The sequence below is a fragment of the Balaenoptera acutorostrata genome, chromosome 8 (assembly GCF_949987535.1).
Source record: "Balaenoptera acutorostrata chromosome 8, mBalAcu1.1, whole genome shotgun sequence".
Lineage (NCBI taxonomy): Eukaryota > Metazoa > Chordata > Mammalia > Artiodactyla > Balaenopteridae > Balaenoptera > Balaenoptera acutorostrata.
In genome coordinates, this window is record NC_080071.1 from 116,448,296 (window position 1) to 116,475,220 (window position 26,925).

Sequence of the window (26,925 nt, forward strand, 5' to 3'; positions counted from 1 at the left end):
TGTTTTACAAATATGTTCACCCATTCTGTAGGTTGTCTTTTCACTTTTTTGATAATGTCTTTCATGTATAAAAGTTTTTTTTTATTTGGTGAAGTTCACTTCATCCATCTTTTCATTTTGTTGCTCATGCTTTTGGTGTCATATGTAAGAATCCATTTCCAAACCCAAGGTCATAAGAATGTATCCCTGTTTTCTGCTAAGAGTTTTATGGTTTTAGCTCCTATATTTGGGGCATTTATCTCTTTTGAGTTAATTTTTATATATGGTATGAGGTAAGGGTCCAACTTCATTCTTTTGCATGTGTATATCTACTTATTTCAGCATCCTTTGTTGAAGATACTTTTCGTTTCCCACTGAATAATCTTGGTACCCTTGTCGAATATCAGTTGACCATAAATGTAAGAGTTTATTTCTCAACTCATTTTTACACTATTTCTATCTTTAGCCAGTACTACACTGTTTTATTACTGTACCTTTCTAGTAAGGTCTAAAATCAGAAAGTGTGAGTCCTCCAACTTCTGTGTTGAAGTCCTTGAAACCTATTTTATCTGACTTTAATATTAGTGGCTTCAGCCTTCTTTTGGTTAGCACTTAAATGATATGTCTTTTTCCATCCTCTTATTTGCAGCCTTTAAAGTATGTTGTTCACATACAGTATATAGTTGGTATTTGCTGATTCATTCAGTCTGATTGGAGTGTTCAGTCCTTTTATCTTTAATATATCAACTGACATGGTTAGATGTAGGTATGCCACGTTGCTATTTGTTTTCCATTTGTCGTATCTATATTTTATTCCTGTCTTCTTGCTTTCCTTCCTTTATATTATTTGAATTCTTTCAGGGTTCTGTTTTATTTCCTCTTTTGCCTTTTTGTCTACAGCCCTTTGAATCTTGTGCTTATGTGGTTTCCTTAGGGACTATGATAGGTATCTTTAGCTTATCAAAATCTACTTTGAGTTCATACAAAACTCCAAGAAAAATGTACTAGTCATGTTAAAAGTATAATTCCATTTACCCTCTCTCCATTGTTTGTGCTATTGTTGTCATATATATTGCATGTATATACATTATAAAGAAAAATTTGGTGTTACAATTGTTGCCGTAGTAGTATCTTTTTTGTTTTTTTTAATTAGGAGAAAAGGAAGAATGTATTATTTATACACATCACACATACTGAAAAGTATAATAATGGATTAGATCCGAAATCAGGATATATCGCTTGCTGATACCTCCAGGAAAAATTAAGGGATCACATGTATATTGTGTCTAATGTTTCAAAAACAGAAGAATATTACAGAAAATTTAGGCAACTCTTGGCTTATAACTGATCCAGGAATTCTGTGCTTGGCTGGTTTCCAGATGAAATGGGCCCTCTTAAAGATTTCCACGGATCTCTGGTCTTTTAGAAGTAACCCAGTCAGATAAGCAGAACCTAAGAGAACCCGTGAACCTAATAAAGTTAACTTAACACATACTTCCATACCACTGGATTAATTGTTTATTCTTCACCCCAAACCAGATCAGATTACTTTTAGAGAAATTCACAGCTGATACAGATAGCTCTGGAGGCAAAACTAAATCAAGATAGTCTTATTGGCATTTTTTCCAGCTTTATTAAGTATAATTGACAAATAAAATTTGTACTGACATTTTAATTTGCATTAGAAGTATGAGAAAAATTAAAGAATGGAACCAGTGCAAGTGTGCATTAGTGTAGGGATGGATAAACTGGCTTATTAATGTGGTGATTGCTGTTCAGCAGTTAAATTGAATGAGCTAGCGATTTGTGCTTCAACCAAAATGAGTCTCAAAAACAATGTTAATTGCAAAATAAGTTGCATGAAGTTATATAGAGTACCATAAATGTACATTTTTTAAATTCTCAGCAATTGTATGTATGGATAACAGATTACACACACACTAGAAGCTTAAAAACATTTATGGGAATGATATATACCAACTTCAGGATAATGGTTTTTCTATGGAATATAGAGCAAAGGAATGTTGGAGTGAGCCTTTAGCTATTTCAGTAGTACTTGGTAAAAGAGAGAAAAATCTGAAACAAATAGGGCCCCAAAATTTAAATCTACTAAATCTGATCGGTGGGCAAATTGGTAGGTTTGTTTTGTTATGTATACTATATGTTTGAAATTTAAAAAAAATTTTTTTCAGGTAAATTTAAAGCTAAGAAAATCAGTTTTCAGATGATTACTATTTGGGAGAATTATTACTCATTACACTCCAATATTCCTGGCAGGAAAAAAAAAAATTCTGCTGCAAGTAAAATTGATTTTTTCTTTTTTCCTTAATGCTTATCCTAGATGCCAGCCTGTTACTGTGCTCCAGGCCACTACCACTCCAGTCAACCTCAGTATCGCCCCGTCCCTTCTGTCCATTACAGTTCACATCTGAACCAACCACTGCCACAGCCTGCACAGCAGGCAGGTGAGTATGTGAGGTTAGGAATTCTCAGCTTTCGCTATTGCTGTTTTTTCATCCTGCTTTATTTCAGTCTTACTGTTAAGATACTGCCACACTCAGTCTGTCAAAGGTTTCAGATAGGTGCATACCTATGAATATGCAAACCAGTGAGATGAAAAGAGTGGGCGGATCTTAGCCCCCTCCAGGGAATGCCACAGTGTCAGGTTTCTATACTACAGAGTTGGGAGCCTTAATGAGAAGATTGTAGCAGGTGAGCAGCTTCCAGGTACTCCCTGCCATTGTAGCCGAGGCCTCCTCTACAGCCTGGTAATCCACCTGTGGTGAACAGCAAAAGGCAGACAAGGCAAGTTAAGATGTCTGCTGAACAGCTAACCAAAAACAAGGACCAAAATGACCTAACTTCGGTTGAGAACTCTAGCCTAGTGAAGATATTTTGATGTCTTAGTCTCCACAGGAGTGCCTTAAAAGGAATGAAGTTCTTACACATCTTTTTAGTGTTTTGGTTTTGTGGTTGTATAGTGAGTGAAAGGTATTTTTAAACCAAATACGGTCTAATCCTAAGCATATCAAACATATTAAAACTGAAAAGATAGTTTTTCTTTTGCCCCTTTCAAATTTTCTTTAAGCATTCAATGGAAACAACTGTGATCTCAGTATAAAAGCTACCTTACTAATTTGACTGAACTCATTTCTCTCTGTGCTTCCCCACCTACATGTGTACTTCTGCCCCAGATGTTTAATAAGGTATTCTTTTCAGCCTTTTATAACTCTAGGTGTTCAAGGAGAATTTTTATTGGTTTCTTTGAAGCCTTTTTAGCTGCTTGTCGCCGTTTGAATGTGCTCAGACTATGTCAGCGTGATTAGCTGAGGCCACATAACCCTCCACCTCTACTTACGCAGTTTCTTGCTCTTGATAATGTGTGGAACTCTTGAGGGGTTCCACAGTTTCAGGAGAAAGACATCTGCACTGGGCGGTCTCATGAGAAGTGTTCTTGCCTCTCCTCACTTGTGCAGTCTGCACTCATCGTTGTGACTCATCAGCTTCCTTTACCAGATGTTACTCTTACTTATCTCCCCAGCAGGGGAACCTCCACGTCCTCAGTCTTGCTCTCAGGAGTTGTCTTGTACTTCATGTGTAGGTTTTTCCCTTTTTCATGTTACTGGCCTTGTATTGTATGTGTGACAAATGTTCTTCCAAAGGATGTTGAGTATATACAATGGTCATTTTGGCCAACTTAGAATTTGTCCTCTGTTCCTGAACTTTAATAATACATTCCACTTCAAATAACCTAAACTAGTATATTCTCTAATTTTGAAAGGCATCAGAAGCTGTCCTTTATACCTGGACACATTGGTGATGACACTGCTCACTAACTTTAAATACATAGTTGTTTTATTCTAATAGAAATTATTTCCTAAGTTTTCCTGGGCCTCTGTGACTGACTTTCCATATCATAATTGTCATGATTTTTTTCTTCCAAAATTACAATACAGATTACAGCTAATGTTATGATAATAAAAAAAAATTTGTCTTAACTTTCCCCATTCAAATACCTTGCGTGTGACTAATTAACTTATTAGTTCATTAGTACGCCCTATTAACGAGGCAGGCAAAGAAACTTTGTTCTGTATTTGTGTGAGCTTCTTAGTTCTGTTCTTTTTCATGGCAAAATTTTTATTCCTCTCCATTGCCAAACTGCCTACAAAATTAAAACTTTTAATCACAGGTAGGACCAGTGTGCTCATGCAAATGCCTCTGCCAAATATATTCCTCTCTGCCAAAAATGGACAACTGTAAATGCCACGCCTCCTAATTCAGGGCCAAAATATCTACACGACAGATGGCATGTGTTTATCATCAGTGATGTTTCAGTTGTGGGGTTTTTCCTAATGCTGGTTATGGTGAGAAGGAGGGCAACAATAAGTCAGATTGCATCTAGACAGTACAGGCACAGAAAAGTGCGTGTGTCTGAATGACTTTTGACGTTGTGTTTGCCTCTTAAGAGTCAGTCATAATATAACACTTTATAACTAGAGTTGGTTTCATGTCATTCAGTTTGAAGAAGAGAAGAGAAATAAATCCTCAAAGCACCCTTATATGAAAGCGAAAGAAATGCTGTTATGCTAATAAGTAGAAGAGAAAATTTCCCTTTAAAGAAAAGTTCAGTTGTGCCAGTGCCACGTACTGTGTTGGTAATTATACTGAACCTTTTTGTAGAATTAGTAGGAGTTGGATGATTATATAATCTAAAGACTTTTTTATTGTTAGCCAGTGGTTATTTTTTATGTCAGACTTTATCAAAAAAATGTGCATTTATGTTTGTGTGTCTCCTAACAGAAAAGTAAAATGCACTGGGAAGTGGACACAGGAACTTTTTGTTCTGATTTTCTGAACAGATTTATAGCAATTTCTTTCGCAGTAATTTACATTTTTATATGCAAACATCATACTTTTTGGATTTCATTTTTTATTTTTTTTCCTTGTAATATTTCTCTACATTCTACCATCCCCATCTCATTAAAATTAGAAATAATTTGTTACATCCCTTACTTTTCTTTTTCTTGTCAAATAACATTTAGTCAAGAAGCATATTGTTTTGTTACATAAAAGGGTGAAACTAATAATTCAGCCAAATGATGAAAGCATTGATAGACTTGGAACAATTTTTTTTCACTGAGTTACATACAAAAAAATAATTTTTAAATGTTTGCATATGAATCTAAAGAAATTTCGCCCTAAATTAACAAACCCAATTGAATCAAATATTCTTAGATCAGGTTGGGTATGGGCAGTAGAAATACAAGATTTTCTGTTATTTTCCCTTTTGGGGGCAGGAAGGAGGTTGGGGAAATACCTCAAGGATAAAATGCCTTTGGTCTTCCATGCAAGTGTGTACCAGAGAACTGCAGTAGTTATTGATCTCCTTGACAATAAACCTACCTATTATGGGGACTGAATTGAAATCAGTACTAACATTACTGCTGGGGAATGAATGTACAAATCCTTTGTTATGAATGTGAAACTACTAGGTCATTAAAACAAGGTTGAGTCAGCCCCTGTCAACAGAAGCAGAAGAAATTCTGGCTACTTAAGGCCTTTTGGACAATGTATTATATAACATGAAAGAAAACAAAATAGGAGTCAAATCCTGACAACCCTTATTTGTATTTAAGTGGTATTAGGTGTATCACTTAAAGCCTCCGGGTTTCCATTTACTCACTTGCAAAGTAAGGGAGTTTTACTGTATCATCTATTGAAGCCTCTGTGTACTCTAAAATTCCATGATTCTGTGTGTCTGTCTTATGTGAGTCATTTCTAGTTTAGAAAGGTGGAACATTGGAGAATTGGTTTGCAGTAGCTTAGTGACCTACTGTCAAAACTGGAGCCATACAAGCAGAGATTTCAAAAGATCTGGTTACTTGCCAGCTGCAGTAATATGGATTTGTTATCTTAACCCTTTATCATAAAATTTACAGCTTGAATACTATGAAGTATACTACATATAAGAAGCTTGGTATACTATAAAGAAACTCTTCCTGCAGGTAGTAATTGTAGCAAAGATTTTAGGTTTATGAGGCCTGGCTGTTTTCTATGCAGCTGCTTTCATTCTTATGACTCTTTTGAAAAGTTTGCAGCTTCACCATATATGTTGAATATTTTGCAATAATTGGCCTTGTTCCTGAGCTGTTGGATTCGGGGCCGTAGCACTGTCTGAGAGGTTTACATTTCTCACAGTGAACCGGTCTCTTTTTCAGCTGCTTCCTGGCTTCTTTTTACTCAGGTTTCCACTGCCCTTTTTTTTTTTTTTTTTTTTTCTTTTTAATGCTGTATTAAAGTATTAACATTTGCTTATATTTTCCATTAATTGTAATGCCTTTTAATCATGCATCATACTCAGAAATAGGGATTTGAATTTAAATGACAACCTTGGCTTAATATAATTTACCTTTTAAAAATTCATGAAAGCTATTGCTTTAATTTCTTTTCCAAAGCAGATTTGAATGGCAGATTAATTTTGATTGGAGCTTTTCTTAAAAGTTTAATGTCTTAAGCATGCCAGACTCATTAGCAAAAGTCAAATACATCTCTTTCCCTGTTGCTAAATAACTTTTTAGGAATACTATTATGCATGCCATTAAATGGACCTAAGACATGTAAACGCATTTGAAGCTATTTGAAGGGATATAATTTAATTTTTTTCCAAACTGTGATATTGTATGCATGTGGGAAGCAAAATGACTCCATAGAACTAAATATCATTTTAGTTTTGCAACCTCTGTTAAATTCAAAGATTATCAATGCATTTATACCTTTAACCAGCAGACTACAGTAGGGTCCTGATGAACCACAACCACAGGAGGAACATTTCAGGTTAAACAGTCTGTAAGGTGCACAGAATACTGGCAGCATTGCAGGGCACAAATTTAAAAGTAACCAGGGTGTAAAAGGCAAGGAAGGAAGAAAGGGCCCTATTGGATAAGTGGAGGAGGGGTGATACTGATAAGAGATTTTACTTATGTCAAGTAGGGACTCTATCTACACAGTCAATTTCTTTACTGACAACTTCTGACTTGAGTAATAGGAATTTTGTATTTATATTGCCGGGTGGTAGCCCTGACTATCCTTGTTTTTTCATTGATTCTGTAAACATTTCTTAGCATTGCCTGACCAGCGCAGACTTAAACATTGTATATTACCTACAAATCCACCTATTTCCCTTTTCCCTTCTCCATTAACCTGCCGCCACTGGAGCCAAATGTATCTGGTAAGTACCCATAGATTTCCTTGAGTCGTATGCCCTCTTCCACAGAACTGTCATTTAAATAGCTGTGAGCTATAACCTCTGTGTGGCCGTTTTTATTAGATTTGTTTTTTATGTTTGTATTTATGTTTATTTCAGGCACAGAAGTAGGAGAGCAGAGGGTGATAGAGGAGAAGAATAGCAAAGATGTGCTGGCAGCTGTGTGTTCTTCCAAATTCACCTAACAGACTATCCTTAGTTGAACTTGCCTGCTCACTAGAATAGTGCCGCAAACATAAGACAAACCAGATTACAAACTTGAGATTTTGGTGATTTGGAAACAGTTCTCACAAACTGTCTTGTAGATACCTAGTTACAATTAAATTTAAAGTTGGCAAAATGGCTCATCCAAAAAAGAAAAAATCTGCCCTGACAGTGCTTCTGCTGTACAAATTCAGTCCTGAAAAAATTTAATAATACTGTTAAATGAAATAACCTTAGATTTATTAAATGGCTGTTCTGACTAAGCACTTCTTCAGTTTCTTTTATTATCTTTCTGATTATGTCTAATCCGTATTATTAAGAATGCTTTCCTTTAACACAAATGCTGTTTCAGATCACCTGTATAAAATAAAACTAGCCTGTTAAAGCCGGTGCAGTCCTTTTCTGCTGAGCACTGTGTTTCCTTCTTGCTCTCTTCTCTGTTGAAGTGAAAGAGAGTTAAAAATAGAATATTCTTTGGAGCCCTCCGGGAAGAGCCTGAGCCATCAATTTATATTGTCCTAGTTCTCTCAGCTTGCAGAATTGATTGTGGTTTCCTCTGAAAGTGCTGGAAGAAACAGGATAATATTGCAACAGTGCAGTCCTTTAACAAAGGAGAATGTCGGTGTTAAATAATACCTTATATTGAGATCTGGGTGTTTATTCTGTTGTTTGGTATCACTTAATATAGGCATTGCTTGCTTTACAAAATAGATGCTCTCCCACAATACTCACAAATTTCTATAAAAGATATTCTGTTTTCCTCTTACACCCAGGTTAAATCCAGATATATCACAGGAAGGATTTTTTTTTTTTAATTATGATGTACTGAAACACACTTTATTGAGGAAAGAATATAATTTAGATAGTAACCAAGTTGGGGGTGTATTGGGTGTCAGAATACTGGAAATACTCTTTTTGTAGCATTTTTCAAAACAGAGTGGTACTTTTCATTCTCTAGAAATCTACTTTAGCCTTCCTAATCTTCAACCTTCTCCCTCTTTTCCAGATCATTGGATTTTTTTCTCATACTTGGCAGTCTTCAAACTATACTTTTGAAACTATCAGAGCTATGTCCCTCCCTTCCTTTGGTCTGAATACTTAGATAATGAACCTGAAGCACAGTGCCACTTCTCTAATAAGTGCCACTGTTAACAGTTGATGCTCTGCAGCCTGAATGTTTAAACACAGGTTTAAAGCAACTTGAACAGTTCTTTAAGATGTAAATTTTATTAAGCAAGTGTGCATAAAGTGAGGCATGTCTGTAATTACATGGTCCTTTATGTTGCTAATAAACTATTAATGATTTTGTCTTGCATAAACAATAGTAAGGGGCTTATCTTTAGTTGGATTAGTAGAATGATCTTGTGCATTTCTTATCTTTTTTAGTGCTTTCCAAGTGAATATTTCTAGTTTTGCTTGTGATTATAGTAACTTTAATAACCAACATAGATCCCATGGTCTTATGTCATTCAAAAAAAGTCCAATAATCTTTTTGCAGTGTTTAATATCATGTTCTTTAGAGAGTATACTCTAAAATTATGTACTTTGTAACTAGTTACTGGACTGTTGTTTGTTTTAAGTATTGGAATGAATGATCAAACATCATGACTTCTTGAAAAACAGTTCAGGTACCTGTCCTAATGCCAGTAGAATTTCCTTCCTGGGATACCAGCCATACAATGTATCAAATGTTAAATGATGCTTTTTGCTTTTTTTTTTTTTTTTTAAGTTAGAAAGATTCCTCAGACCCTGACAGTTTCCTGTTCAGTGTGGTTCAAACCTCAAACCTGGTGGGTTTTCCTGCCTGGAATGTAAAAATGAATGTAAAGCTTATTCAGTATGTAGAAAAGAGCCATTGCTTCACAAGAACTTGAAGGGTTCACCCCTGTTACAGGACATGCCCCTTTATATACACAGTGTCCAGGTTAAAGCTGGCATTGCCCCATTGGTAAAAGCTCACTTCTTGGCAAAGCAATTCAACTTTATGGAGAGGAGAACCACATGTATGAAAATTCTGCTGGAGAAATCTTCTGTATACTCATCTGGAATATGGCAGGAGAGTATACGTTTTGAGTAAAGGCAGCCTTTGAGGCAAAATAGCAAAGCTAAAACCCAAAGAGGAACATTGGAGATTGACATGGAAATGCTCAGGCTGAGTGAGAGACCCAGACCAGGGAACATGGAACCTGAAATATGTCACCATTTGAGCCTCTTCTTCCCCTTCCCAGTTGTTTTATATACATGTGAAATCTTCTTATAATGAGACAAAGAGATGTAACCTTGAAATGAAGAGGTCACAAACCATGCATCTTGGGAGTAGTGGAAACTCTGTGACACCTGGTCTTGTTTTCAGCCCGGAAGTTTGTATAGCTACAGTCTGGACTAACTGCTCAACAACCTTTCACTCTGATTCTGTTTTGGGTAACAACACTTAATACTCACAAATAATCTTCAAATGAAAAAAAAAACTTTCCTGGTTGATTGACTATTTACAATAATTCTTTGTTTTCCTATAATTAAATTTCTGTTAAGACTTAGACTCTGTTTAACTTTGCTTCTGTTAAACTACAGTGAAAGTCTTCATTAACCAAAATTCTCAGAAAATGGAAGGAGGGTCAGGTGTTTAAGTGTTCTGCTTATTTGAGCAGTATTACTGCAGTACTCTTTCTACTTCAGCATTTGTCCCTGAGAAAAGTAAGGTTTAGAATCAGACTACTATGTGCAAATCCCAGCTACAACACTTAACAGCTGGTAACCTTGGACAAAATGTGAACCTCTCTGTGCTTTTGGTTTTTTTCATCTGAAAAATGGAGATAGTAAGACTTCATAAGATTGGGAGCACTAAAAGAGTTAGCATATGAAAGTGCTTAGAACAGTACCCAAAACCTAGTGAATGTCATGTAAATGTTAGCTACTATTATTGCCTTGTGCTATCAAAGAAATGATAATTATGTAGTATTCTAAATGAAAATGCTTAGGGATTTGGGCTAAATTTGTGTTTGGGCTGGGTTGCAGAATGGAAACCAGAAGCTGACATAATTTGTCCTAAAATACTTAGACTTTTTGTCTTGTAATCTTCTTGACACATGCCTTCTTCCTAAAAGGCAGTAGAGAGTTCAGATCAGCTGAGTTTTTTTCTCATCCTTTGATTGTTAACTTGAGGTCTAAATATGTTCTAAGAAAATTTACTTAAATGCTTCCTTCCCATAGCTTTGTAAAATCCCTGTTGATTAGCTATGGAAACATTGCATGGAGAAAGGTTTTGAAACAGAATGTGTCATATGGTCCATTTCTATAAACAATGTAAGTGGGTATGTATGTTGCTATCTATGCAGGGAAAATAAGGCTAACCATATATACAACATGTAAATAGTGATTATCTACAAGTGACTGTTATGCAAAAATGGTTTTTTCCACCCTGACTTTTTCCCATTTTTGTATTTTCCAAATTTTCTTCCATGAAAACCTATTTTATAATCAAATAAAGCTTTTTCAAAGGTGTTTTTAATGTCCCTTTTTCCCCAGCAGTGTTCAAATTAAACCTTCGTTTCAAGCTGTACATATTAGATAGAAACTAAAACAGTTCTGTTCTTCCTTATCAAGTAAACACTTTGAGGTTAATTACATGAAATCTGTGATTCAGCTGCTCTGCATTTTTTAAGGAGAGGCATAATGAGCGATCCATGATTCTAGACTGAGGTGATTTGTATTCATGGGATTAAGTTTCATCTTAATGAAAAGGCAAATATGTTTAACCTTATTATATAAACATGTTATCTTAAAACTACTGCTTTTGCTATCAAAAGCCATTCACTAAACGTGGACAGTGAGAAACGGGCCATCCATTCTCAGTCAGCCTGGTTTTGTGTAGAAGCATGTAGTATTTTGATTCCATTCTGTTAAGAATATGTTCTTCCTCGCTGTTTATTTAGTAAGTATAAATATTAAGTGCCCACTTTTTTGGCTTATTTGCTTGATATCCGATATGGGTATTTTGGGTTTTTTTTTCCTTTAACGGGGTGGGTAGGGTGTTAAAAGCTTCTAACCCTGCCCTTAAAAAGCACACCATTTCTATTTTGGGGGTTTTTTAAACGTGTACACAAGCCATGAGAGAACAGTTAACAAGAGCAATTTTATATTACCTGTCGAGTTTTAAGAAATATGGAATAAGGCAATGAACAAAATTATGAGAAGATTAATAAGAGAGCTTCTTAGGAAGATATTTTCCTTTAAAGTGTTTGACATTCTTATTTTTATTAGCTCCACTGTTATTTAAAAACATGTTCCCAGTTTATTTGTGCTACTTCTGAATGAAGTACTAATATTAGTTATTTTTTCTACTTTCACAATCTTTAAAATCTGGAACCTCTTAGTAGTTCTCACTGCTCTTCTACTTGTAAAATCTCTGGTTCTCCACCAATATTCTACCTTCATCTTCCACTTTTCTTCCCTGTTCCTCAAACATGTTACTCATTTTTTTACTTTTTCCAGACCTTTTCTTTAAGTCCAGGTTCATATGTTACTTCCTCTGTGACTATCAGCCAGGATTAACTTCTCCCTCTTAATTTCATAATGCCCTATTTATTCTGCTATTCTGTTATGGTGTCATGGCTAAGAATGCCTAATTTCAAAGATAGGGACCGTGTTTCACTCAGCTTTTATCACCCTCCAGGCACATCTTGAGCTCACGGCATCTTTACATAACCGTCTATAACAAATGAGGTGCTAGAATCAGATGTTTTAGATTTTATATTATATTGCACATTTTCAAAATGTGATGTTTGTGTGGAGATATACATATACATTAGTAGGAATGGATATTAGTGGAGTTAAGTTTGCATTAAAGAATCTAAAATACCATTGGAAATTTATCGGTGCAAATTCCATGATGTAGTGTCCAGGTGATGCTACATTAGACCACTGTGTCATGAGATCTATAGCTATTTATTGAAGCTTTCTGTGTCAGATTTCTTTTCATAAGAGGGAGTTGCAGGCAGGAGGCAAACAAGGTGAACCTCCAAATACTGGCAATGAATAAAATACAAAAATAGTATGAAAAACACTTGAGTTTCTTAGGGGGATGTGACTATTTAAGTCAAGGTATTTAAGTCACATTATGTTACAGTGAATTCTGCTAGGTGGTCACATTTTTCTTTTTAATTTTAGTGGACTGTAATTCTGACAAGTCCATTGTAAGAAGTTACTTTCCCAGTCTATAAAGAGCTGAGCCCCAATTCTGACCCTGCAATAGATGTATGTGTGGGCGTGCGGGTGTTCAGAGATGGTGTTTCCAACACAAAAAAGGGTCTTCACATCCCATTTCCATTCCTGCCCTTTCTTTTCCTAGGGGTGGAAATGTGTCAGTGTATGTTTCGATGATATTTGGACTTTAGAGTATGAATGTGAAATACTTGTTATTTGGTAAACTGAAAATAGGGTTGGTTGTTAATTATTAGGCTAAGGAGCAAGAAAGAAGCTTCTTTACCACCAGATTTGAGGACTATAGGAATTTCACAGGGATAAATGTTTCAGAAACAGCATATTAACACTTTATTACATATAAGGACCGTAATATACATTTTTGGGGAAAGCTAGATTGGCGAGAAGTTATTTGAAACATGGCAATAAAACACTGTTGCCACAGAAATAGCATCATTTTATAAAACCCTTCACTATTAAAGTATTCACTATAACTGGATTTGTACTTGATTTTTACTTTGTTGTTAATATGTTGCTTAGTTACCAGATGTGTTTTGTATTCATATCTTTAGAAAAGGTTGACGCTAGAATTTATTCAGTTATTTAGCCATTGAGTGGAATCATTGAGGCTTCTAGGCAACTGCAGTGATACCCTTGTCTACAATCAATACCTGAGATGGGATCTTTGCCATTCCTGTTGCTTTAGGGATTAATAAGGATGGAAATGAAAACTGATATTTATAAGATAGCAAAATAGATTTATGGTGCTATCAGAGAAATCATTTCGCTGACCTTTAGTTGTGGAAGTTTGTATAGGCAGTGCCATAGTTTGGTTTATCTTTGTAGAAGCTTTTTAGATACCCTGATTAGAAGGTCAGTTATTTTTTTATCTGGTTTCTTTTAAAAACAAAAAACAAAAAAAGGATTTGTGGTAGTTTTTAGTAATTTACATAAGTCTTGAGCTAACTGGTTTACTTAAAGGAATCCTCTTAGGGTCAGGAGACACATATTGTACAATTCATATTCACTACTCAAAGCTTATCATTGTGGATTCTTATTAAATAACTGATAAATTCACTTAATAAAAATATGTTTATACTCTTAACTTACTAGTTAAATTACCAACAGTGCCTTCAGTTTAGGAAGAACTGTCCCTTAGGTTTTTGATTTGTGAACTTTGGGCAGATTGCTTAACCCCTCTAATGATCGGTTTCTCTGTTAAGTGACCTTAATAATATAATAAGGAAATAACCTTAAAAATTGCTAGGTAACTCAATTTTTCCTTGTGCCCTTGACACATTCCTAATATAAGGATTCGTATCTTAGTGTGGTTTTTCAAACATACAACTATTCTATAAAAGTGGTTTCCCCCTTCCATTGTTTTCAGTCTCCAGAAGGACTAGTTCTATCACTACCAACTCAAAACTCTCCATTTTTTAACAAGAGGCCCTGCATTTTGCTTTTGCACTGGGTCCCACAAATTATGTAGCCAGTCCTGGTCCACAGAAACTATTTTTAATAACAGACTGTACTACACACTAACTAGTAATTGTGTATATAAACCGAGTCTGTGGCCCTATAAATTTCCTCAACTGCAAAGGAAATCTTTGTACCCAAATTTTATTTGAGTGTTATTTTGGGAGGGTGGGGAGTGTAGCTGACTTGGGTTACCTACATAGTAAACCTTTTAAATGTTAGCTCTGATAACAGAAGATTTTTGAGACTTGCTGTTGAAGCAAAACTCTGTCATCTTAGAACACAAAGTACTTGCTTAAAATACAAAAACATACTGCTAGTGAAATAAATTCAAAGCAGGATTTAACTCACTGTGCCATTACAGGTTATCAAGTTATGCCCAACCAGCAGCAAAACTACCAGGGGATAGTTGGAGTTCAGCAGCCCCAGAGTCAGAGCCTAGTTGGTGGTCAGCCCAACAGCATTGGAAATCAGATTCAAGGAGTGGTCATCCCCTATCCTTCAGTGCCATCATATCAGGTACGCGGTCGCTCTTACCTGCATTGGGTAGAGGGGATTTTGAGTAACTAAAATGTGTAGCTACATTCTTCTCCTTTTAAGATGGGGAAAATGCTTCTGTAATACATAACTTTATGGTCTTAAGAGTTTTAGTAGTCATTGCAGCTTTGTTCTGTCCTCACTTATTGCATAATTCATTCACTTCATTAACTTTTAGAAAAAAAATATCTGAACCCTATTTATTTTGAGAAGTAAATTTTTCAGGCATTGTCTGTGTTTCCAACTGTTCAATACGTAAGTATCAATATATGAGCAAGTGTCTTATTCTATTCTTCAGCTCCTTAGAAAATCTCTTGAGGAGAATGGAATGGGAGGGAAAAGTAAAGGTGGAGGTAGGTATATGAAATAGAGTACAGATTATAAGTCAGTGTTTATAGAATAGAGAAGGATGTGCAATTTCCCATGCTGGAACTGAGCTTTTTCCCCCTCACTAAATCCAAAAAAGGAATAGTATGTCATGTATTGAAAATGTCATGGATTTTAATTTATAGTTCTAAAGTAGAAATACCTACTGTTTCATGAATAAGTCAGATTTCTTTAGCCCATCTATGGCACATTTCCAGAAATTTATTTTACCTTCCTTTACCTTTCTGGAATAACCTGCAAGTGAGTTTGTTTTATTAGCCTCATGGTTTGCCATAGCTGACTCGAATGTTAAGAAATCCAAAGGCCATTGTCATTCATCTCAACAAGGTAAAAATAATCTAGTTGGGAAGATAAATGTACATCTAAACACAGGTCAACAAATTGGTGATAATATACAGACCACTAACTGAAGGAATTATGAAATATGGCCATGAATAGGTTAGGGACTTAATACAGAAGTCTTCTAGAAAGGTATAAACCTTTAATTAGCTCTTAAAAGAAAATTATGGGCATAAATTAGTTAAGGCATCCTGAGGATGGGGAAGGATGTGAGCAAAGGAGGTAGCACATTCTTGTAATTCCAGAAAATGAAAATTGTAATTAAAATGTAAAATGTGGGGACTTTTGAGCACTAGGAATATGTCTACTTTTGAAGCCCCTTGATAATAGAAAGCAACTAAGGAAAAAAGAAGATACATCATGAAACTAGATTTTATATCTTTTCTTTTCTCTCAAATCCTCCACGCTTTTTACTCCGGTCCACCCTGCTTAAGCCGAGGCCCATGAGACTGCTCATCCCCTACTTCCTCTGTAGCTAGACATTAGACAGGATCACTACCAAGCCAGGAACTCTCCCTTCTCAAGGACCCTGGTTATGCTACCTAATCTAGTCTGTTGAGCATCTATTAGATGCCCAGGCACTGTGTAAATAAGATCTCCCTTGAGATATAAGTTTAGGGACTTCCCTGGTGGTCCAGTGAGTAAGACTCTGTGCACCCAATGCAGGGGGCCCAGGTTCAATCCGTGGTCGGAGAACTAGATCCCGCATGCATGCTGCAACTAAGAGTCTGCATGCCGCAACTAAAGATCCTGCGTGCCAAAACTAAGACCGGGTGCAGACTAAATAAATAAATAAACAAACAAACAAATAAAAGAAAGATTAGTTTAACACTGGAAAATTAACTGGTGGATTAACTATTAAAAAAAAGAAATATAAGTTTAAAATAAATTACATCCTTGTTAGTGTAGTTTTTAAAAATGGAGCTAGGTACTGAAAATGTTTCAGAGCTAAGACAGTTATTATCATTTCTATAGCATACTTTTTTACAAGTTATAAATTATTTTCTCATGGTATTTCATGTAATCCTTCCACTGGGTAAATGATTGTGAGAAGTATTGCTCTGATAAGCAATGAATGACAGGCTGCTTCATGCTTCCTACTACATTTGGCTAGATAAGCTAGGTGGTAATAAACTGTCATCTAAAAAATAAGCCCGAGGGAATTCCCTGGCCGTCCAGTGGTTAGGACTTGTCGCTTTCACTGCCGAGGGCCTGGGTTCAACCCCTGGTCGGAGAACTAAGATCCCACAAGTCGTGCATCATGGCTGAAAAAATAAAAATAAAAATAAAATTTTAAATTAACAAATAAATAATAAGCCTGAAAAGTCATCTACTCAGTAGAGTATATTCTGCGGCTGTACATTCTCAAGTACGGTTTCCTCTCTTTTGGTACTTCAGTTTTTTTCTTTACCACTAGTTATAAATTTATTCTGTAGCTTAAATCATCTAGATTGAGTTGTCATTTTTCCTAGATCTGCCTTGCATATACACTAACTTAGATACAATCAGAAATAATATTAGGATGTTACACTGCCTCAGTAGACAAAAAGACTGAAATATATTTTGTCATAAAAAATTGGGTAAATCAAACCAACAACTTTATCTTTGCAGCTGAGCCAAATTGAAAGTAGCTTAAGAGATTACTGTGTATTTTGAAAGGACTAGTTACATTTTAGAAACATGTTATATAGGCAAGACTTAGAAGTTAATCATCAACTTATAAATCATGGAGCCCAGGTATAGAGAATCATGAAGTGGTTAAAGAACTAAGGCCCTGGAGCCAGTGGGCATGTGTTCAAACCCCGACTTTTCTCCTCACTAGCTATACAACCTTGGGCAAGTTATTAACCTCAATTTTTAACCCCTTCTATAAAACAAGGATGATAAAAGTAACTTCTTAGGGTTGTTAGGAAGACTTGATGTAATAATATACATAAAGTTCTTGGAACAGAACCTGAACATGGTAGTAAGTACTTGGTAATGTTAACTTTGCTTGTCATCACTGTTACTGCTGTTACTGTCATTGCTACTACTGTTGCTGACATCATCATCAGAAGCTTTTACACAGGCTTTATTTACCAAAATCATTGTAATGCAACTGATGTGGTGCACTTGTAAATTACAAAACCATTATGACCTTGTGGTTTCTATTTTAGAAACTGTGGAAACTAGAGAAATGAATCCATTATGTTCATGTGTTTTGTTTTGTTTTTATTTATTTATTTTTGGCCACGTTGGGTCTTCATTGCTGCGTGCAGGCTTTCTCTAGTTGTGGTGAGCAGGGGCTACTCTTTGTTGTGGTGCACGGGCTTCTCATTGTGGTGTCTTCTGTTGTTGCAGAGCACGGGCTCGAGGTGTGTGGGCTTCAGTAGTTGTGGCGTGAGGGCTCAGTAGTTGTGGCTCGCGGGCTTAGTTGCTCCACAGCATGTGGGATCTTCCCAGACCAGGGATCGAACCCGTGTCCCCTGCATTGGCAGGCGGATTCTTAACCACTGCACCACCAGGGAAGTCCCAACTATGTTCATGTGGTTTCTGTGTAGATGAATGTGGAAAACAGAGAATTGAAAGATCCACTGGTGATCAGATGCCTGCTGTGCTAGATCCTGTAAATGGAGATTATAATGGAGATAATACCCCTCCTGAGGTGGAGGTGGCATCCCGTTTTTGCAGATAATGAACTCTGGGGCCTCAGAATCTGAGTTAAGTCGTTTGCCCGGTGTCACATATATAGTAAAGTTGACGGAGTCGGTATCACATCTAGATATCTTAAGCTTCAGAGCTCACACTTTCTGATCCAGTGTATCTCACTAGTACCCTATCTGAGTTTTACTTAGCTCTACCTGAGGTAAATTGCATTACTCTTTCCATGTGAAAGGGTCATCCTCATTTGGAAACTGTTTCTTTTTTAAAATAACTTCTGGGACTTCCCTGGTGGCGCAGTGGTTCAGAATCCGCCTGCCAATGCAGGGGACATGGGTTCGATCCCTGGTCCGGGAAGATCCCACATGCCGTGGAGCAGCTAAGCCCGTGCACCACAACTGCTGAGCCTGTGTTGTAGAGCCCGCGAGCCACAACTACTGAACCTGCCTGCCACAACTACTGAAGCCCGCACACCACAACGAAGAGTAGCCCTGGCTCGCTGCAACTAGAGAAAGCCCGCGTGCAGCAACAAAGACCCAACGCAGCCAAAAATTAAATAAATAAATAAATAAATATTTAAAATAAAAATAATAAAATAACTTCTACTTTGGGATATGAGTCATAACTCCTAGCCTGCTGTACTATTGATAAATGCTAGCCAAAAACAATAACCAGCTAAAAAGAACATTGAAATAAAGTGGTAATGCTGTAACTAACTTATGAGGACAGCCTATTGGCAGTTTTAGCTTATTCCTAACTGCTCACACTTGAAAGTTTATGGAGGCTCGAGACATTAACATTTGCAAGGTTTTAAAGAACGTTTTTGCCTTTAAATTGCCTTTCAAATTTTAGGTTTCACTGCCTCAAGGTTCTCAAGGAATTGCCCATCAGACTTATCAACAGCCTGTTATGTTCCCTAATCAGTCTAATCAAGGATCTATGCCTACAGCAGGAATGCCAGTTTACTATAGCATCATTCCACCTGGCCAACAAAATAATTTAAGGTGAGTATAAATAAAAAGCCTAATCTTATAGCTCTTCATTGTTTATCAGGATTGTGGTCTGTTGCTAATTTTAAAGTAGTCTAAGGGGCATTACCTGAGATCATTCTCTAATCTAGAATAGAAAAACTACGATACAATCTATTTATCTAGCATATCTTTTAACAAAATCAGTATAAGCAAGGCATTCCATATGTAAACCAATGGAGAATCAAGTTTTCTCTCATGTGCCTGAAAGTAGTAGGCCAGTCTCCTTTTACTCACCCAAGTGGAATCAATAGTTGGCCATAGATCTTAGAGGTAAGAGCGTTTACATGTTAATATTTAAGGTTTTTGTAAGAGTCTGGGGAGAATGTATTTCCTGTATATAACTTCAAGAGCAAAATATCTTGCTGGAATCTTTCAGGCTCTGGGGAGCTCCTTTTTCATCAGTAAGAGGAGAGAGGCATATGAGAAGCAAATGATAGTAGGTCTATATTAAAGCAAGTCGTGAAGTATTCCATTAGCTACTCAACTTGAAAGAACAGAAACTTCTCTGATAAGCCTAATGTGTTTTAAAAAAAAAAGTAGTCTTCCTTTGAGTTGGGTACTTTTAGTCTGCTGTTCAGAGTGGATTACAGTCTTTCATTTATTCTCATGACATTTCTGTAAGGTTGCCAGAGTAGCCTTGGTGCTCTTTTTAATAAGGGGTCTGAGGGTAGAACTGCTGATAAGAGGTTGTCACCCGGTTATGGTTACAGATGGTATTTAGGGGTGAAGAAGGGATTGCAGTACTTGCTTCATTGAATCTGCTTGGGAAAATGGGGACTTGACTCTCTTTTATTTGTTGTCATAAACACACATACATACACACTTGAGGAACTCACATATTTCCTTCTCTCTGTGGATGCCACAAATTGAAAAGGCCCAGGCTTTATAAACAAGTTGGTTGAAATCTCACAGGCAACTTTGGAGTTTTATACAATGATGAGCCACAGCTCTTTTGTGGTAGAGCTGCTGCACAGTGAAAATTTAAAAGAAAAATTTTGGGGGGCTCACTGCGCAGCACGCAGGATCTTAGTTCCCTGACCAGGGATTGAACCTGCGTCCCCTGCAATGGAAGCATGGAGTCTTAACCACTGGACTGCTAGGGAAGTCCTGAAAATAGAAATTTATACTGTGTTAAAATTTCCCATTATTTTTTAAAGCCTTCCAGGTGATTCTTCTGGCAATGAGAGTTGAGACTCACTGACCTATGCTAACTAGCCCTTTTTTTCATCTGTACACTTCAGCTATGCACGAGTCGCCATAACCCAGTAATATTTTACACATTTGCAAGAAAGTCATAATATCTGTCATTGTAAAATTTCATCCAAGACCCAGTGTCCTAAGGTAAAACTGTGTCGATTACTCCATACCAACACGTATAATAAATCTCAGTTTGTTCAAAGGAGGAAAGTATATCTTAAACTCTAAGCTATAGGGTCCTGATCCAAACACTCATGATTTTACTAAAACATTACCAGATTATAAGATTTCTGTAAGAACACTAAGTTAGCCTTTGTTCTGAAAAATGTCTTCCTTAGCTTGAGTTGCTTAGCAATCCATTTTCTTGTGGCGGCTCCTTATGCAGAAAAGTGGAATTTGAATTATCTTTACTTTCAGCTCAACCAATCAGTTATCACTGAGGCAGTTTTGTGTTTGGATTGGATTGTGTTGTTATATGTACTATGAGGATTTAGCATAGCCTGATACAAATCATGTGTCTTGTCACTTTCAGCAAGCCATGTACTGGTCAGAGAAACTAGTTTTACAACAAATCATGGTATTTCTGTCAGTCTGTGATGTGGAGAAAAAACTAATTTCATTCCTACAGTCTGCAAAAATGGGCAGGCTACTTGGATAATACTTTCAAAATGCTCCCATTTGGGGTTTTTTTTCCTCCTGTATTACCATTTATTTTCCCATATTTATCTTGAAACTCAAAAGGAGAATATACTTTTGTCTTTGATGTGCAATCTCAAAGGGCTAGCATACAGAGAGGGGAACTTGAAGAGACTGTAACCTTTATCTTTCAGAACTCCAAAAAAAAGGCTTCACAGAATCTTTATGAAATAATGAAAAAGAAAACCTACTTTTAAGTCTTCTTCCCTTTTCCATCTGCGTAGTCGGTTTTTCCTCATTTTGTAAACTAGTATTCCTCTAGTGTCCCCTTTGTCCTACTTCTGGAACTGTCTTGGATTCATTTAATTTCTCCTAAACTTCTAGTTTTGCATTTTGGTTTTTTGTTTGCCTCAGCCATCCTTTGAAATAATTGTCAATGACAAAGTCTCAATCTGAACCACATCTTTTAGTGAAATTTTACTTCTGTTGTTATTAAAAGGGGAGTTGTTAACACTTAGCCTAGAGAAATAAAATGTAATAAAGTTACTTCTGGTGCTAAAACATTGCCTTTTCAGAATGTTTATTTTCTCTTCATTGGATATAACAGCTTTTATTTATCAGCAAAATTAATTAGTAAATTAAGTTATATGGACAAAAATAATGTTAAATAGGAAGGGAAGAGGATGCTTCTAGCTATTACATTTCTTAACTCACCAAAAATGAGTGATACTAGTAATTTTTTTAATATAAAATTATTATTTTTTTTTTTTTTGGCTGCATTGGGTCTTTCGTGCTGCGCGTGGGCTTTCTCCAGTTGCAGTGAGCAGGGGCTACTCTTCGTGGAGGTGCGCAAGCTTCTCATTGCGGTGGCTTCTCTTGTTGCGGAGCACGGGCTCTAGGCGCACGGGCTTCAGTAGTTGTGGCATGCGGGCTCAGTAGTTGTGGCACACGGGCTTAGTTGCTCCACGGCATGTGAGATCTTCCCAGATGAGGGCTCGAACCCGTGTCCCCTGCATTGGCAGGCGGATTCTTAACCACTGCACCACCAGGGAAGTGTCTATTTTAGACTAATAATTTTTAAGTAGATACCTTTAAAGAATAAGGAGGAGAGGTGATATTTCATGCAAAAATCTTTTCATTTTTCAGTCTCTCTCAGTGAGTTTCTATTGGGAAAAGTAATTCTCCTACATCTACATTTTGTCCGTTAAAAGAGTGTTTTCTCTATTTAACTTGTTTGGGTCTTCCTGATTATACATACAATACATAGTCATTGTAGAAAATTTGAAAATATAAAAAATTCCAAAATGTAAAAAAGGGTGAAAAGGCAAATCAGCTACAACCTCTCCACTCAGAGATAATCACTGTTAAATTTTGGTGTCTTCATTCAAGTCATTTTTCAGTGTACACATAATATGTGAACTTTGTTAGGAATCATATATTCTAAACGTTATATTTCTATATTTTTAATTACATTGTTCATAAGCTCTGGTTTAAAAGTTAAACCAGGGACTTCCCTGGTGGCGCAGTGGTTAAGAATCCACCTGCCAAGGCAGGGGACACGGGTTCAAGCCCTGGTCCGGGAAGATCCCACATGCTGCGGAGCATCTGAGCCCGTGCGCCACAACTACTGAAGCCCGCGTGCCTAGAGCCCGTGTTCCGCAACAAGAGAAGCCACCGCAATGAGAAGCCCATGCACCGCAAAAAAGTGTAGCACCCGCTCACCACAACTAGAGAAAGCCCACGCGCAGCAGCAAAGACCCAACGCAGCCATAAATAAATAAATAATTTGTAATGAATAAATAAATAAGCCAGCCGCACAATGTGGCCAAAATAACAAATAAAGAACTCTAAGAAGGAAATTACAAGTTTTGCAGTTCATGAAGTCTTACAGATAAAAGGTCAAGAAGAGTATTTATTCAAAAATAGGTAGTACTTTTTTGAAAGACAGAAGGGAAAGAACTTATGTAAGGAGAAATTCAGTTAGTTTTTTTTTAACATAAGGAAAAAGGAGTACATCTCTTAATCTTCCCACCCACTTTTGAATCATTCATTAGATTTTTACAGCTTTCTTCCTCAAGTAAATTTTAAGCTTTTCCAAATTGTTTCTCAAAATCCATCCTGACTTTCTTCACAGCCCAGGAATTTGAATGGCTTGCCATTTTATTTGTTATTTCTTCAGGCCATAGGTAACCTAGATAACAAGCGATCCCCTGAGATACTCCAAGTTTAGGAAGCAGAAAAGGTTTGTGTTGGAAGTGCCCCTCTGGCATATTCTGTTTATTTTATTTTGTGAATAAGTTCTGTTCCTTGAGAGTGTGTTTTACACTGCTGTGTAAAACAACTCCTGTGTTTTACTTATCAGTGTTGGGGACAATATCAGACATGTTGATGAAAGGATCTTAAAAACCTACATCCTCTTGATTTCCATTTCCAGCCATGAGAGAGTAATAGAAACCAAATTTATCTTCCTACCTTAACTTTAAAACTAGAGACAAATACATGAAACAACAGTTTTCATTAGGCAGTGAGGGACAGTAAACCCTGAGAGGGGGAAAACAAACAAGTGAGTCTTACGATTGCCCCAGCTTCCTACCTGGGGAGAGTTTCCTAGCCACATCTCAGGGAGGAGGAACCGAAGCAAGACCCTCTGTCTAAGTTAAGGAGATGGAATTAGGAGTCCAAGGAAGCCAAGGTGGCTTAGAGTTTGCAGGGCAGAATACTGAAGAGAAGAGGGTTACAAAGAGGTTGCTCTGGAGATCTAAGTGGGACCCTTTTGAGTCTTAGTTGATTGCTGACTGGTGCATTTATGTGCAAAAACTCCCCAAGGCCAGGAAAAGAACCACTCAAAAGGAACAGGCAGAACAATCCCTGGAGCTCACACAAGGACAGGAACAGTTTAAATTCCTACCAGCCAGTATGTCAAAACCTCATAACACATGAGGCATTGAGTAGAGGACTTAAAAGAATACTGTCTCAGTAGTGGAGGACAATTAGCCTTAGATTAAAAGCTGCTCTGGTCCTGCCTTAAACAAGCAGGACCCAAAAGGATTAAATTGTCTCCAGATAACTGTGGCTCAGAACAAAGCTCAGAAATATTATTAAAAAATACAAGGGGGACTTCCCTGCTGGCGCAGTGGTTAAGAACCCGCCTGCCAATGCAGGGAACACAGGTCCAATCCCTGGTCCCGGAAGAGCCCACATGCCACAGAACAACTAAGCCCGTGCGCCACAACTACTGAGCCTGTGCTCTAGAGCCCGTGAGCCACAACTACTGAGCCCGCACACCACGACTACTGAAGCCTGCGCACCTAGAGCTTGTGCTCTGCAACAAGAGAAGCCACCGCAATGAGAAGCCCGTGCACTGCAACAAAGAGTAGTCCCCGCTCACCACAACTAGAGAAAGCCTGCACGCAGCAATGAAGACCCAACACAGCCAAAAAAAAAAAAAAACCAAGGATATCCAACAGTCAACAAGGTTAAATTCATAATGCCTGGCATCCAATCAAAAATTATCAAGTATGCAAGGAAGTGAGAAACTAATAAGGCCAATAATGAGGAAAAATCAGTCAATTGAAACTGACTGAAACAATGCCAGTATAAAATTCAGACAGAGGAAAAAGGACTAGGAAATACTGAACAGAGCATCAGTGCTTTTCAGGGGGCCTAATGCATGTGCAATTGGCATCCTCCAAAGAGAGGAAAAGGGTGGACAAAAAAATATTTGAATAGTAATGGCTGAAATGTTTCAAAATTTATGAAAATTATAAACCTGCAGATCCAAAAAGTTCAACAAACTCAGGCAAAAGAAATATGGAGGAAACTTTTCAAAACGTTATAAAGGGAAAATTGTAAAAGTAGCCAGAGAAAAAAAGACACGTTACATATAGAGGAACAAAGATAAGAATTCGATAGACTTCTTGTTAGAAACAATACAAGCCAGAAGACAGTGGCACAACTTCTCTATTTGGAGTTATGAAAGAAAAAACAGAATTCTATACCAGTAGAAATATTTTTCAGAAACATATGAAATAAAGACTATTTCAAACATGCAAAAACTAAAACAATTAATCACTAGCTTACCTGCACTGCAAGAAGTGTTAAAGGAAGTCTTTCAGACAGTAAGAAAATTATACCAGATGGAAACTGGCTACACAACAGAATAAAAATGAAAAGTCAAACAATATACTGACTGGGAAATCAAATATCTGAAAAAGTACTTATGTAGAGAGGATATGAAGAATTCTCAAACCTCAGTAATTAAAAAAAAAAAAAAACACCTTCAGAAACAATTTGTTTAAAAAGTTAAACCTCCGTGTGGAGCACTGCTATACAACAGTTAGAGGTACATGGTGAGGAAAGGTGTGGAAACTTAGTGATGTTCTTTTCTTAATCCAGATGGAGGTTACATAGTTCTTCATCTTATAATTCTTTAAAATGTATAAAATATTTCTGGGTACTCTTGTTGTATATATATTTCAAACCCCTAAATAGGTAATAAAATCATTAACTATGGGGGAAGACTTTAAGAGGTAAGGGGCAAGGGAATGGGAGGAGAGGAACTGGAGACACTAAATAGAGACAACTTTTGAGAATTGCATCCCTAAAGGGGAGCATTGAATTTCAGTAGTATATGGGAGGGGAAAATGAGGTTAAGAGAGAGTGTGTCCTGCTCTTAATTGAAAAAAGAAGTGTTTGTATGCTGAAATGAAAGACAGCAGAAAGAGGTGTGTTGCTATAGGAGAGAGGGGGTAGAGTTGTAAGGTCCTCAGGGAGGATGAGAGTAAACACTCAAATGGAAGTCGGTTAGCCATAAATAAGATGCAGAGGATTCGCGTATGGTAAACGGAGGAAAAGCAGAGTGCATGGGCTCAGATATTAGTATGTAGATAGGTGTGGTGAAGCGTTTATGAATATACTTTTTTTTGTTGTTAATTTTACACACTTTATTTATTTATTTTTGGCTGTGTTGGGTCTTCGTTTCTGTGCGAGGGCTTTCTCTAGTTGCGGCGAGCGGGGGCCACTCTTCATCACGGTGCGCGGGCCTCTCACTGTCGCAGCCTCTCTTGTTGCGGAGCACAGGCTCCAGACGCGCAGGCTCAGTAGTTGTGGCTCACGGGCCTAGTTGCTCCGCAGCATGTGGTATCTTCCCAGACCAGGGCTCGAACCCGTGTCCCCTGCATTGGCAGGCAGATTCTCAACCACTGCGCCACCAGGGAAGCCCCAAATATACTTTTCTGATTGCTTTATTTTTCTCACTGATTTAGGATTCAAGATATGAAATGCATTATCAAAGAGTAGATGAATGTTTTAAAGTTTGTTTTGATATAAAGATTCAGCACAGTTACATTAAGACAGATTTCAAAAAGAAAGCATCAAGATGTGGGGAAATGTGACAGATGTCTGATAAAAGCTTGTAAACATTTTTATCACTTCTGTATGTTCTAGAATGATAATATTAATGATAATCATTTGTAGAGTTCTAGAATGAACTCTACAAATAATTCATGGAAATAAGTAGTTTACCCACTTGACAAGAACTAATAATAAATTATCACATGAGAAAACATTCACTCTCCCCAGCAATCTTAAGAAATGAGAATTAAGGCAACCTTAACCAAAAAAGGAGGACAAAACAGTTAACACTAAGCAGAGAGACAAACATTGCTGGGTGCTAGGCATATGAAAACTGATTCTATAAATCAGTCTGATGATATTTAACAAAACATGAAACTGCTGTACTTTTTTATTCTGTAATTCTACCTCTAAAAGGTTTACCACAAATATAATCCACCCCCAAAATTAAAATTGTTCCAAAAACAAGTTGTAAAAAATGTTGTTATTCATAGGAAAATCCAACAAAAATGATCCAAGAGAAATATGGAGTAAACCTTTGAATAGTTTACTTTCATTTTTAATTTTTTTTTTTTCTGCTAGGCTGATTAAATTTGGTTTAAATTCTAGTGAAACTTGCTCAGGTTGTCACAGATGGTGAATCAGTCATTGGGACTAATGAGATTCAGAGTGCTTGTTTTTTGT

General features: G+C 36.9%; 1 protein-coding gene across 13 annotated transcripts in view; it reads left to right on the forward strand.

The window, feature by feature from the left end:
• R3HDM1 (R3H domain containing 1) overlaps nucleotides 1–26,925 on the forward strand; it is a 197,991-nt gene that overhangs the window by 135,737 nt on the left and 35,329 nt on the right. For all 13 annotated transcript variants that reach the window (XM_057551221.1, XM_057551226.1, XM_057551227.1 and 10 more), the window contains 3 exons: nucleotides 2,321–2,444; nucleotides 14,487–14,641; nucleotides 18,878–19,029. In XM_057551221.1, the coding sequence (XP_057407204.1) occupies nucleotides 2,321–2,444; nucleotides 14,487–14,641; nucleotides 18,878–19,029 (431 nt within the window). The remainder of the gene's footprint in view (nucleotides 1–2,320; nucleotides 2,445–14,486; nucleotides 14,642–18,877; nucleotides 19,030–26,925) is intronic.